At 30.2% G+C, this 14055-nt stretch overlaps 3 protein-coding genes across 3 annotated transcripts in view; 1 reads left to right on the top strand and 2 right to left on the bottom strand.

Moving 5' to 3' along the window:
- Nucleotides 1–5464, top strand: part of LOAG_18128 (hypothetical protein) — a gene marked incomplete at both ends in the record, with an annotated part of 8343 nt that extends 2879 nt beyond the window's left edge. The window contains 8 exons of the mRNA XM_020450796.1: nt 82–310; nt 485–721; nt 3291–3446; nt 3638–3723; nt 4023–4111; nt 4189–4304; nt 4678–4836; nt 5138–5464. Coding sequence (XP_020305484.1) covers nt 82–310; nt 485–721; nt 3291–3446; nt 3638–3723; nt 4023–4111; nt 4189–4304; nt 4678–4836; nt 5138–5464 — 1399 coding nt within the window. The remainder of the gene's footprint in view (nt 1–81; nt 311–484; nt 722–3290; nt 3447–3637; nt 3724–4022; nt 4112–4188; nt 4305–4677; nt 4837–5137) is intronic.
- Nucleotides 5465–7063: 1599 nt separating this feature from the next.
- Nucleotides 7064–9665, bottom strand: LOAG_07780 (RAB-33 protein). Its single transcript, XM_003143313.2, has 5 exons — nt 9428–9665; nt 9048–9217; nt 8642–8785; nt 7757–8005; nt 7064–7452 (listed from the first exon to the last, which is right to left on the bottom strand). Exons 1-5 carry the CDS (start codon nt 9618–9620, stop codon nt 7228–7230), a joined length of 981 nt encoding a protein of 326 aa, XP_003143361.2. The 5' UTR covers nt 9621–9665; the 3' UTR covers nt 7064–7227.
- A 605-nt stretch (nt 9666–10270) lies between these two features.
- Nucleotides 10271–14055, bottom strand: part of LOAG_07781 (Def8 protein) — a 4275-nt gene continuing 490 nt past the window's right edge. Inside the window, exons 2-12 of the mRNA XM_020447536.1 lie at nt 13178–13312; nt 12877–13021; nt 12730–12807; nt 12414–12573; nt 12072–12156; nt 11814–11896; nt 11614–11744; nt 11360–11524; nt 11031–11249; nt 10807–10904; nt 10271–10561 (exon numbers count right to left, since the gene is read on the bottom strand). Coding sequence (XP_020302244.1) covers nt 10504–10561; nt 10807–10904; nt 11031–11249; nt 11360–11524; nt 11614–11744; nt 11814–11896; nt 12072–12156; nt 12414–12573; nt 12730–12807; nt 12877–13021; nt 13178–13305 — 1350 coding nt within the window. The 5' untranslated portion in view covers nt 13306–13312 and the 3' untranslated portion in view covers nt 10271–10503. The remainder of the gene's footprint in view (nt 10562–10806; nt 10905–11030; nt 11250–11359; nt 11525–11613; nt 11745–11813; nt 11897–12071; nt 12157–12413; nt 12574–12729; nt 12808–12876; nt 13022–13177; nt 13313–14055) is intronic.

Genomic DNA, 14055 nt, shown 5'->3' on the forward strand with positions numbered 1-14055 from the left:
ATTATTATTATTTATTTNTTTNTTTNTTTTTATAATTTTTCTTTTTTTTTTTCAAATATTGATTTATTATTTTTTTTTTAGATCAAATACAAAAATATTATCCATTTCTAAAAGTAACAATCAAATTAATTCATGCTTTGAACCTACACCACCAATGAGTAGTTATTTGTATGCATTTACTGTATTTGACCGGATGAGTTCAATGAAAGAAGCGGAAAAACCGAAAGAGTATTTACCGGAAATTGAAGTACTGTATTCTGAAGAAGATAATTTGATTAAACCTGATTGGATTAGCACTGAAGCAATACATGTATGCAAATTTGTTTTTGTTTTTTTTTTTTTTTTCGTCAACAAACATAAAATTATGAAAATTTTGAATTCAAAAATTTTTTTTAAATTCTAGCATTTTCCCTTTAAACAATTTATTTTGAAATAATAGAATGAATCATTTGAAAGGAAAATTTGAAATGAAAACTTATTTTAGGCGCTAAAAGTAATGGCAAATATTAGCAATTTTCAATATCCATTGAATAAACTCACCTTGATGGCATCATTTTTACCTGTTTATGGACAAGAAAATTTGGGCCTTATCATATTGGATGAACGATTTGTAGCCTATCCAAAATATCGCTTGGCTCATACCATTCTTGCGCATGAAATTGCCCAACAATGGATCGGTAATATTGTTACGGTTAAAAACTGGAAAGAAATCTGCTTACAGGTTCATTTATTTTCAATTTTTTTTTTTCACTTAATTTTTATCCCATCATTTTCTTTATTGATTTGAAATTTCAAAATGAAAAATTTTTTAAAAAAATCAAATTTAAAATCTGAAATAAAATGTAAAATTCCCTGAAATTCAAATTTATTGTGGCATAGATGAACAGGGAAATATAAGAGAGAGTTCAAACATACCGGAATATATTCACGGGAATTTACCGGAAGTGTTTGTTAGTCGACTAAAATTTAAAAAATTTGAATTCTGGGATCTTTATTAACAAAAGAATAAAATAGAGTGATTTAATTGTTGACATTATGAATCATTCTTAGAGAGACATTTAGTGCTTAGTGTCACTGACCACAAAATGAAATGTGCTATTGACGGATTATTTATTCATTTATTACTTTGTTGTGTATCTATTTGTCTGTCTTTAAAATTATCTTTATCAGTATTTTATCACTTTTATCAGATATCTTTGTTTATTTAATAATTTTTCTTTTTCCATCTTTATAATCATTAAATTTTCAAAATAAAAATTTAACTTTGCATCATAAAAATAGCACAAGCTTGAATTTAGGTCAATTTTTAACCTCAGATTGGATGAATCAGCCAAAAATTACCTGATAATTATAATTCATCTTTTTTTTTATCCTCCAAAGAAATCAATTTTTGAAAATTTTGCAAATTTTTTATCTAAATGATTTGCATAACTTAATTAATCCTCCATATCTGTTCTGGTAGATTTAACAACAAATATGATTAATTTTGTTGAGGACATAATGTTATAATTGTATTAGCTTATCAGTGATCAATGATCAATGTCAAAAGATCGATTGGACAGTTGCCGAAATACAATTATCAATCATAAAAGAATGCGACGGTGACAATGAGTAGACTGACTTTTGTTTGAACACAACATCAAGATATTCATAAAAATCGAAAGGTTCAATGCTGGTAGAGGTGTCATTTGTTTGGAGATTTGCTTTTAGAAGATGCCGAGCTGATGGAAACAGCTGCTTTAAGTTGATAAATTACTACACTACAGGAGAGCAATGTTAACTTGATTGGACATTATATCAAAAGGTCAATAGGACAATGGCTAGTACAGGAATTCATTTATTGAACTTTCTTTAAAACTTATTGCTTCCTAAATGAAATATTTGATGAATTCTTAAAATCGTTCAATATGTTAAAATAAATTTAGCAAGCAGAATCAAAATTCCTAAAATTTTTTGAAAAAGCACAGAAGAAATAATTGGTGACAAATTGTTGTCCACATTCCTTAAATATTACTAAATATGCCGACTAATCTCTATTTTTATTTAAAATTTTGATGTGACATTTTCTTTTTAAACATCTCTTTAAATATCACCAAGTATGAAGTCTAAATAAGAATTCAATTAAAATTACTTCAAAAAAATCTTCAAGTTTAACAATATTCAAAATAATTGCTAAAGAAGAAAGATTTCTTTATTTTGGATAGTTTGTCAAGTAAAATGTTAATCCTGTCTTTCTAAGAAACTAATTATAATATTCAAGTGCAGGTAGCACAGGTAAAGTAAATTAAGAGATATATCTTGCTATATTTCATTCTGTAAATGCTTGTTCAAGTTTTTGTTGCAAAATTTACCACAAAGAGATGTAAATTAGATGAAAATAAATTTTTTGAAAATTTTAAATAAAGCAAAATTGCTGAAAATACAAATGAAAATTTTACTTACTAATTAGACAATTTTCTTAAATATTTAAAATAAATTATTTCAAATAATTTCTAGCGAAAATTTTATTTCTTGGAAAAATTTAATGAAAATTTAAAACCAGAATAATTAATTAATTCAGATTCAGAATTTTTTTTCTTTATTTTTAGAAATTCTTAGAATTTAAGATAGTCCCGTTTAAGAGAAAGAAAAAAATCTTCGATAACCAGAAAGTTTTAGGAAAAAAAATAAATACTAATTTCCTAAATATCATATTACCTATAATTGTCGTGATAACTTGCGATTGTGCTAACACCTGTATTCGATCTTTTCCAATTCCTTCACCTATCATTACTTCATCCTATCTCAGAAACCAGATGCGCAGCAGGGGTTAGAACAACAGTCACCACTTATTGAAATAATTTAGTGAGAGAAAAAATGATTTATTTATTTTACAAAGATAGAAAACAAATAGACAAGTAAACAAGTAATGAAATGAAATTTAAGTTTTAATTTAAATATTAAAAAATTGACATTTTTATCAGAATTTCTTGTTTCTTAAAAAATTTTAATTTAAATTTTTGAATTCAAAAATATCACGAAATCATTTTCATTTCCGAATCCTAAATTTTATATTCGACTTGAAATTTTTCACTAAATGTATCTATCATATATTTTCTCCTCACTTCATGCAACAATTATGCTATATGATGTGATAGAACGGAATTTTTAAAACAAATCAAATTAAGTCAGAGAACCTAAAATTATATTTCAGGAAAGTTTAAGTACCTATTTGAAATGGATGATACGTGATAGAACGGAATTTTTAAAACAAATCAAATTAAGCCAGAGAACCTAAAATTATATTTCAGGAAGGTTTAAGTACCTATTTGGAATGGATGATCACAAAATCATTGGATAATTCAACCGAAATCGATGAATTAATTAGTGAGAAACGTCGTGAAGGTATTATGAAAGATAGTACAACTTCAACAACCATTGTTACAGAATTTCGTTCACCTGAAGATGTATGCATTTCATTGTTCTCATTTTTATTTAACAAATATTATTTGATAATTTTATTCAATAATCATTTGCTTACTTATTACCATACTTATTCTTTGATCTCCATTCTTCTAATTTGTTTGTTAAATTTTTTCCTCTTAATTATTACTTTTTTTTGTTTTCAATAATTTTACTAAAGAATGAAATTTTACAGATTTCACGATGTTTTGATAAATCAGCAACATTCTTTATTATGCTTGAACTTGGATTTGGACAAGGGACAGTGACAAAACTAATCAAGTAAGTGGTCATTCAAATTGTAATCATTTAAGAGGAGAAGATGAAAGATGTGAAGAGTTTGGAATGGAATATTTATTATTGAAAAGTAATGGAATAATAAAATTAAATTGGTATAAACAAGTGTAGATTGATAATATTTAAAGAATGTATTTAAATTCTTAAAATTCAAAAGCTTTCTATAACTTCCATTAATTTATTTATTAAAAATTTACTTTTCAGATATTTATCCGCAAAATGTTGCTAATATTACTAATTAAATATCATTAATAAATTACTAATTACTCATTAATAAATTACAGATTACTTATGCAGCGTTATTCTTTTGCTAATGCTGGAATAATGGAATGGCGTAATGTGATCGAAGAAGCTGCTAATAATGTCATAGCTGGTTTGTTTTCATTTACATCAATGTTTTCATCAATATGTCGATTTATTTTTATTTATTAATTTGAAATTTGAATTAAGGTGAATTCTTTGAGAAATATTTCATGCAACCTGGCTTACCACTTATTCGTGTCACCCCCACTACAGATGGATTAAAATTGACGCAAAGTGTGACAGTTATGAAACAAGTGACAAATGTAAGTTCCGCTTATTACATTAAAATTTCTTGATATTATCATTCATTCATCGATAATAACGTGCTCACATTAATCAGAACGATATCATTTACTTTTTTCTTTTCCCCCAGAATTGTTTGAAATACGAAATTTAAATTATAATTTTGAGTGCTTTAAAATTATTTTAGTTTTTAAATTTATTCAAATTTTTTGCTTTTTTTTCAGGTACGTTTTACTAAATGTAACTTAAGAAATGTATGAATTTCATGAAGTATCATGAAGTAAGGTGTATTTAATTTATTTCGTGTTATGATTCAGAATCCTTGACAACTTGACAGAATCCTTGACAACTATTCAACTTCTTGTTATGATTCAGAATCCTTAACAATTTTAGGTATCTCTAGCTATTATACCATTGGATGTAGCTGTTATTGATGTACCCGATCGAAAAGTGGTTATTTTAAGTAATGAAACAGAAATGATACCATTAAAACATAATGGATTAATAGTAATTGATCCAGATAGACGTACGCATACTGTAATTGTTTATGAAGTAAGTTTAAAAAAAAAAAAATTACTTTTAAACTATAACATTCAAAATGTTAAAATTAAAAGAAGATAGATTAAATTTAAAATGATAATAAGGATGGAATTTTCTAGATGCAAAAGAATTTATTTGATATTAGAAGGAAAAAGATTTTAATAGTAATTGTGAAAATACTTCTCCTTTTGTTTGGCTATTTGATGTATTTGATTAATTTAAAATTTAATTCTAACTAAACATTTAATTCATCGAAAATCTATTAAACTATTTACGCTTCAAAAAAAAAAAATTGAATTATACCTTATTTCAGCCCGAAGTTTATTTACGTTTGGTGCAATGTGCTGAAATATCATCATGTTCAGAATTCCTAAAACCAGAAACGATGAAACGTATTTCAGACGATTTTTGTTGGGCTTTTTTGGGTAATCATTTTACAATACCTGAAAATATGCCTCATAAAGCTCAACTTTGGATGCAATTTATGCAAATTTTATCGGGAACAAAATATGTGCATGGTTCTTGCGCATGCTGTATGAATAAGAATTTGGAGAAATCCGGATCAGTAAGATGTAGTTGGCATTGGAATGATGTATGTGAGGAACTTAGCTTACTTGAACAAATTCAACATTTCACATAATTGGGATTTTTTATTCAATAAAATATTTCTTAACAATTAAATTTGTTTTTTTCTTCCGAAAACTTTTAAAATAACCAAATCTGAAATTTAATTCTACTTACTGAATACCTATAGTAGAAATGATAAAATATAAATTTAAAAATTTTTCTTTTAGTACTAAATATCAAGTATATCAGAATAGAAGAAAAAAAAAAATCATTCAATCCAAAATATTACTTAGCTATATAGCTAACAATTTGTACATATGGTTAATCTGAAAATAATTTTAACCATCAAATTATTTTTTTTTCTAATTCATTTGTTTAACTTTAATTGATTAACTATCAATTATCTCCTTTCCTCATATTATTTCAATCATCATCCGGAAAAATAGCTTCATATTTGATCAAATTCAATTATTGCTATTTCCTTGTTGTAAAAAGAATAACCGAGTGGGATTTTGTGAAAATCAAATGTATAAAATGCAAAAATAAAATTTTAGAAATTTTATAAAATAACATTACCTATGTTTTTGTGCACCTTTTATAAGGGAAAAAGTTTTTAACGTTAATCTTTCTTGTGTAAGGAAATGTTTGTCTATGTAATCGTTTATGAATGCTGTTAACGATCTCAACTGAATTAGCATAGAGTTGCATATTTTGTTGTCGATTTTAAGTGTTGTTTAATAATCTTTCTTAATGCTTTACTTTATCATGATGATAGTCTTATGAATCAGTTTTCAAATATTCTTTGATCTCCAATCATTAACCCAAAGATTTACCTTGTATGAAGATTTAAACCAATAAGCTCGCGAATCAATATTAAATTGAAATTTTCTGGTGCTTTCAACGAATATCCTATTCTAGCACGTTCTACTGTAGCAATTTATTTCTAAAAAATAAAAGAGAAATGATTGGATAGCCAACTTTCATGGCCAACAAAGAAGTTTGACTTTCTCGGGATTATATTTGGAAAGGTTATTCTAAAATTCCGAAAAGGCAGACATTTTGGATTCTCGTCTGCTCTGTAGAAGACAAATATCTAATAATTTGATTATGTAAAAATGAAGATTTCCCATGACAACCATGTTTCACATCCAAACAATTTTAATCAGTATGAACCTATATCGAATCTGATTTTGCATAGACTATTTACAATACCACTGGTAAAGGAAATTCCGGAAAAAGTTGACACAAAAAAGTTCTTTGAAAAGAAAAGAAACTTTTTTGAGAAAACATTTAAACAAAGCGAAGTTGGGAAACAGTATAAAAGTATCATAAATCAGAGCGCTCTTAATAGGATCAAGCAAGAACGATAATATTAAACAATCCATTAAGTGCAGAACAATACGCTTATTTATTTTGAACTTAACAAATTAGAAAATATCAAGAATATCAGGAAATGCCCTCAGTGTACCTCCTGAAACTGAAGCATTTATCAGCTGAATATTAATTTTTGGAAACAAGGCTCATGATATTAAGACCTAATGAATTTAAGAGTTCTGTACAGATTTCAGCACTGAAGACCACCTGCACCGACCATATCTTCGAGTTTTCATATAACCGCTCATAACTCAAGAGAAAATTCTATATATTCAATACCAAAAAATCAAAAAGAATCAGTGATTTCAATTCGACAAAATAACAGGATGATATTCCTCCTAAGTGAAACTTAAAATGAAAAATTATCTCTAAGAAAATGTCAGCCTGCAAATATACAACAAATTTAACAATTAAATAACAACAGATAAGAGAAAGAGCGCAAATTACAAATGGAACTATCTTTCAGCAACACCATCCTTCGGTACCACTTTCTGCACTAGCATCACTAGCTTTCAGCAGTAACTTCTGCTCCTTCCGAGCTCTTTCTTCATTACTTTGAACATGCATTGGCTTACTTTGTTGCAACTTATGCACCAGTGTCATAAAAATTGATTCAACATGATCTGCTTCCGTATCTGCTAGTGCTGACGTTTCGAACAACGCCATATCATTTTGATCAGCAAACATCTGCAAAAAATTTCTGCATAAAACATTTTACAGAAAAGAAATGAACAGTTTACGACAAAAAAAAAATTTCCTAAGTCTCGTTTGCTGTTCTATAATCAAAAATCTTGTTGTTTCCAGACCTTAGATTATTGTACTTCTAATGTTTATAAATCATAGATTATGCAGCTATCACTGCACCAAGCGTAGCTTCTGAAAGAAATCAGCGATGTTAATCCTCCTTTAAGTACTTCATTTAATCGATACTTCAGTAAAACCTATCACTTGAATTTAACGAAAAAAAAATTTGTATTTGAAAGAATCAAACCTGAGCAACATCAGTTTTAATCCTGTTTTCCACTACCAAATCACATTTATTTCCAATTAGTATATGCGGTGTATCATTTGTTGACGAAACCGAATGTTTGCGGCATTCATTGATCCAGTCATTCAGCGAATGAAACGACGACGGATTACTTACATCATAAACGAATACAACGGCATTCACATTGCGATAATAATGCGATACAATTGATTGCCGGTAACGTTCCTGTCCAGCCGTATCCCATAGCTGAACCTGAAGTTGTGAGAAAAATGTTCCTCATTATGATTTCAGTATTATTCTTACAAGCAGTTCAAAAATCCATAACTGATCTTTATTCATTAACTCGTTCTATGTGAGTGAAGGGATAAAATTACAGGTCTTTTCGGTGAGTGAACTCGGGAAAAACATTTATCTATGCTTAGTAAATTTATTCTTTTCTAATGTCAGAAAAAAATACAAAAAGTAAACTTTTCCGAACTTTTTAAACTTTTCCCCACAAGACGATGATGTATTACGGAACGAAGCATTATTTTTTGGGAGAAAAGTCCGAGACTTTTTTGTATCTTTTTCGATAACAAAAAAAGCCACAGTTCAAACAATTTGGTTAGATAAGTTTGAAGAAATTTGCTTCTTTTCAAACCCTTATCAGTACTCATGTCGAACCGACATGAGAGATTCAACGCATGAGAGAAAATTAACTGAGTTAAACTGTATGCTTTTCACTCCTTACCACCACATAGAACTCACGTTAGAAATTGGTCAATTTTTATTGACTGGTATTTTTTCGTCTTATCAAAACAGTTTTTTAGTACGTTTATATATCTGTAAAAGCTGACTAATACCTCAGACAGAAATATGGTATATGCTGGTAAAAACAGGAAAACAAACCCTTATCAGTTCACCGTCGATAGCAACGGAACGTTCTCGAAAATCCACCCCTATCGTTGCTTCCGTTTGAGCCGGAAACCTTCCATTACAAAAACGAAAACTAAGACAAGTTTTCCCAACTCCAGCATCACCTAATATGATAACCTGAATGCAAAACTCAGACTTACTAAAACACAGTGATTAATATCAAGACGATGAGACACTGGAAAAACAAAAAGAGCAGTGAAATTACTAAATCGAAAATAGATCCATCCTAGTGTTTATAGCGATCAACAATTAGTTATATCATTAATTAAACCTGAAATGGTAATAAGGAACGAAATTCATTTAATTAATATAAGTAGCATGCCTTAATCTAGTGAATTACTAAGGTAACCTCCTAAATGGAAGAAAACACGGTAGATACCTTAAAAACGCGCTTTGTTCGATATGTTTTTCCGGGTTGGTAAGCATAAATTGCTCCGGTAGTATATTTTGATGAAATTGCTTGTGTTTTATCTGCACTTTTCTCCACATGAGTGGAATTATCAGTGGATGCTGCTTCCAGATAAGGGACACGACTGAGACCAACATCAACTGAAAATAAGAAAATATCGAGTCCCACTAACCCCCATCTTGCTCTCTTTTTTTGTTTACCAGGAATATAAAAAAAATATTTAAAAAAGAAATATAAAAAGAATAAAAGAAATATAAAAAAAAAGATGAAAATTTTCCAATTAAAAGAGGAAAAATATATGTCTGGAAACATTACATATTTGAACGAATATGATTAAAAGCCCAACTTACTCTGACTTTGTCCTGATTCCTCCGTTGAGTTTTTGGTAGGAAGATGCAAATTAGGCAACGATGTTTGTGGTGTCAATGTCGTAACAACTGTACTAATTTTGGGTGCTGACATGATAATACTGGGCTCTAGCAGTCGTTGTGTCGAAGTTTCCTGCACGTTGGTGGCAATTTCACTGGGCACAGACATATTCATCACTGCCCTTCTTTCTAATATACAGCTTAAAAAAAAAAAAAAAAATTAAAAATCAATTCCCAGCAAACATACTGAATTTCTTTAGTGAATAGCAGTATATCATCTTGAAGGACTTGATATCCTGTCACAGCTGCATTTATCTACATACTGATCATAAGACAAATCCAGAACCACCTAACATGACATAATCAAATCCAAGTACTCAGAACAACCCACGGATTGAAACCTTCTTATGATAGAAAAGCAAAATTGGATTAAATGACCAAAAAATTCTCTGAAAACTGCTGTAGATTTTAGCGTTCATTTCAGAAAACGGTGAAGATCATCAGTTCATCCACAAAATCAACTTATAATCCGCAATTACAGAATATTTTAAAAAATGAACACATAGTAAAAATGCATATTACACAAAGTGAAAAGTGATGGGAGCTACAAAAACACGCTTCAGGTTTTACGAAAAAGATATAAACACTGCCATTATCCTGCAGCTATGCAAACATGGCATCAACGTACAACAAATACTTTATTTTACACTATATACAGTTTATAATTATACATATACATATATATTTTTCATATTATACATAGCTTATATTATACATATACATATATATTTTTTATTTATATGTATGTATAATGTAACTATAAATATCAGATAAAACGAAACATATACACTTATCATCATGAGTATCCCTCTGGAAACTATAATTAAACCGTGCGATTGCATGTAGGTAAAATGTGTGCTACTGAAAAGACCAGATATATGAACCAGATGAAATAGTGGAATATCAGAATAAAATAACCCTATACAATTCAAAGTTTTAACAATAAAAAGCAGATGAATTGAAATCTTGGGGATTTCGAATGGCGTAATTATTTGAAATCAAATAACATCATCCACCAATGACATTGGATGTGCACGAGATTTTCGCCGCAAACACCTAAAATAATTTTTGGAAGAATTCAGCATTGTCAAGTCAGATAAAGAATTCAGCATTGTCAAGTCATTGTCAAGTCAGACAAGTCAGATAAAGTCAGATGTCAAGTCAGATTTTTTCGCCCACGGAAATGAAGAAACAAGAACCTCTCGCTCTAATCAAAAGGAATTAAAATCACGACTGCTAAGAACAAATTAATAAACAGCTATCAGAATTCATATAATATGTGGTCGTATCATGGTGCCAACCTCGGACAGTGTTTGCTTTTTCTGTTGAAACACTCTTGATGAAAAGTAGCTAAGCAATCCAGACAGGTAGCCACATTCTCGGAGAATGGGAAAATGACCTTAAAGAAAAAACAGTCCCAATACAGTGGAAAGAAATACAACTGAAAATCATTATTTTGGGTATACTTTATCCTGACGAAAATTTTGAAAAACTTCAAACAGTTTGAAAAATGGAATTTCCTTACAGTAGTATCGTCACATAATTCGCAAATGAATCCTTTTCCTTTGCAGATTAAACAGTCTTTCGTGATATGTTCTGTATATATTTGTATAATTCTTTCAACATCCGGTAACAGTCGCCCTTGATATAAATCCACCAAGTCTTTCAAGCTATACATGTCCGAATTTTCGACGAAATGTTGACGATGTCTCAAATTTTGTAAAATTCGCTGCTTGCGGGCCACCTTCAATGAAAAATTCCACAAAATTCTTATAATGAGCTGCTTCCTCAAGTTATGAATTCAACAGTAATGAAACTCATTTCAGCAAATTTTTGGTAGTTATTAAATCCCACCTTACAACACACGAAGTAACACTTCATCAACAATATATTTCGTCGTAGTTTATTTATTTTGGCTAGTTGATCAACATAATTCACTAGTCCTGGATTCAACTTCAAAATACTGAAAAGTGGTCGCCTTTCGATGATAACCAATAACTGCTTTGAAGCTCGACAAACCTGAGAATTAAAGAGTTCTATGTGAATCAAAAATTTTCCCAGTCAAGGAAGAATTTAAAGTAGTCGATAAATGTAACATACCCATTTACCTTATACTTGCTGAAATCCCAATTGTGTATTATGCGAGCCGGAATAAACCATTCATCGTTCCAGTGACAACGTGGACAATAATAATGGCCGTTGTAGTCACACAACCGTGGTTCACCATCAGTTGTACCATCTTTAAATTTAATATAATATACAAAACTTCAAGGTCTTACAAACCAAAGAAGCGAGTTATCTAACTCACCAAATTGCAAAGGGTGGTGACACTCTGCACATTTGTAGTTTTGTAGATCAAGTCCACGCTCCTCACAAATTTCTATCCTTGGCCTGCAATTTTATGCAGAAATTGGTACTGCGTAGGACTCGAACGAAATATACATCGAATATAACGAAGTTTCAGCAAAGATTCTTCATGAATATAATATATAACGCTTCTAGATATTTAATATATCTGCATGAGAAAAGACTCTGGACCAGTATTTACAATTAATAAATAACAAGCCTAAAGAAAATATTGTTCGCTTTAATGTTAGCACAGTAGCGCAAAACGTGCTGCACACATTTGTCATGTGATCGGAAACCACAATCTGTAAAGCTTATTACTTTGTATATGTAAAATGGAGTATACTGAAATTGATGACGGTGATCATTTAAAGAAATATCATATTATTAGTAGAACTTTGCTATCTGGTCCCTATCCAAAACCAATTTATTTCAGATAAGAGAACTAGATTAACCCATTTTGTATATTATACATATTCTTTACTTAGAATTAAGTGAATACGATATGTTTTTTCAGACATTTCTCAACAAAAATTGCTAAATTCATTTCAACACAGCTTACTGTTACATCGTCGGTAACGTTGTATCAAACGCCAAATCGTAGATAAGCAAACTTCACAATATGGATTTCGACCAGTAGCTGATTGCAAGGAAAACTGGTGTCCCATCACAGTTATCGCACGCAAAGCTCGAATTCTTTGCACTGGGTCAGATAACTCTTCCTATAAAAAAATTAGTATGTCCTATCCATATTAACTTTTTTTAAACTTATTTCGACATTACGTTTCGTTTTGGAAGGTGTCACATAAACCATATTTATGTACCGCCATCTTTTCCCTGTTAAGCAGGGGCCCAATAATTTTAAGAAAGTATACTACCTTTAAAGCGTCAAGTTCAAGCTGATATTGCACAAGTTTTCCCATGAGTTGCATCCGTTCGATACTCCTCTCATCATCCTGAAATTTGGACTAACTATTAAAATATCCCGAAAAATTGACCAACATGAGTTCACATCAAAATCGTACACCGATCCTTCGCAAACGTTTCTTGCAATGAGCGATGGCTAATTCCAGTTCTGCACAACGTGCCATTTCGTCCTTATTCCCCTTCTCATGAATGATGATTTCAGCGACTTCCCTGCTTATCAAATTATCGACCCCAATATCAGCACTAAAATTGTTTGCATTAAAAACAATCAACAATCCTTTCAGATCGATTTTACTTAACCCCATGAAGTAGTTTTTTTGAAAGTTAATGCTACTTTCTGTTTGAATTTCATTAAACGAGACGGCGAAAATTCCATCTTTATAACACAGTTAAAATCACTTATTTTGTTCCACTCTGATCTCTTCACTATCCGCAACAACATTCGGTATGTCTTTCACATTTCCATCAAGATCCAATCCATCATTTTCAACTCCATGAGAACAAGCCACGTCTGCCGTTTGTGCCATTTTAGACCTGAAAATGATGAACTTTGAATCCAGTACGATACAATGATGAACCTGAGATGATAAAAATTCCACTGCAATACAAAGCTGTCAGCGAACAATTATTAAATTTTATAGATTTGAAATCCAATTCTGTGACAGCAACGGATAGTAAAACAAAGATATGGAAGTTTCAAAAACTGACGGTTTTGTAATGATATGGATATATGACTGAAGATAGAAGAGACAATAGCGATTACTAAAATTTAAAAAACGTCATACTTTTAAGTTAAGAAGACCAACAAATAGCAGTATGGCTCAGTTCAGCCGTAATTATATTTAGTGATAGATAATGTGTTAGAGTTACAATTTTAAAGAAACAATAAGTTGGTAAAATCTTGGATACAGCATTTGTGGATAATAAGGAAATCGATAGTACCGTTATTTTAGTGAATAATATGCGCGCGTTTACGTCACTCACCTCTTTCTACGTCAATATCGCGTCAGCATGTTAAGCTTCAACGGACCGTGCATGGGCTGCGATAAATTTAGCTTTCAAAAACGTAAAGAAGACGTTCCAGCATTGCTGATTATTTCAATTTATAGTTTTTCATTGTGTTTTGATTTCACTGAATTTGTTCTCGAACGCGCAAATATCTCTTGTATCCAATTCTAGTCTTTTTTACACAACTTTAGGGTCGCGTGACTTGCGTCACGCTATTTCTTATTAATGGCAATGGGAGTATTAGCAATGGGATAGTATAGGACGAATCA

Source organism: Loa loa (assembly GCF_000183805.2).
Source record: "Loa loa unplaced genomic scaffold supercont3.201, whole genome shotgun sequence".
In the NCBI taxonomy this organism is placed as follows: Eukaryota; Metazoa; Nematoda; class Chromadorea; order Rhabditida; family Onchocercidae; genus Loa; species Loa loa.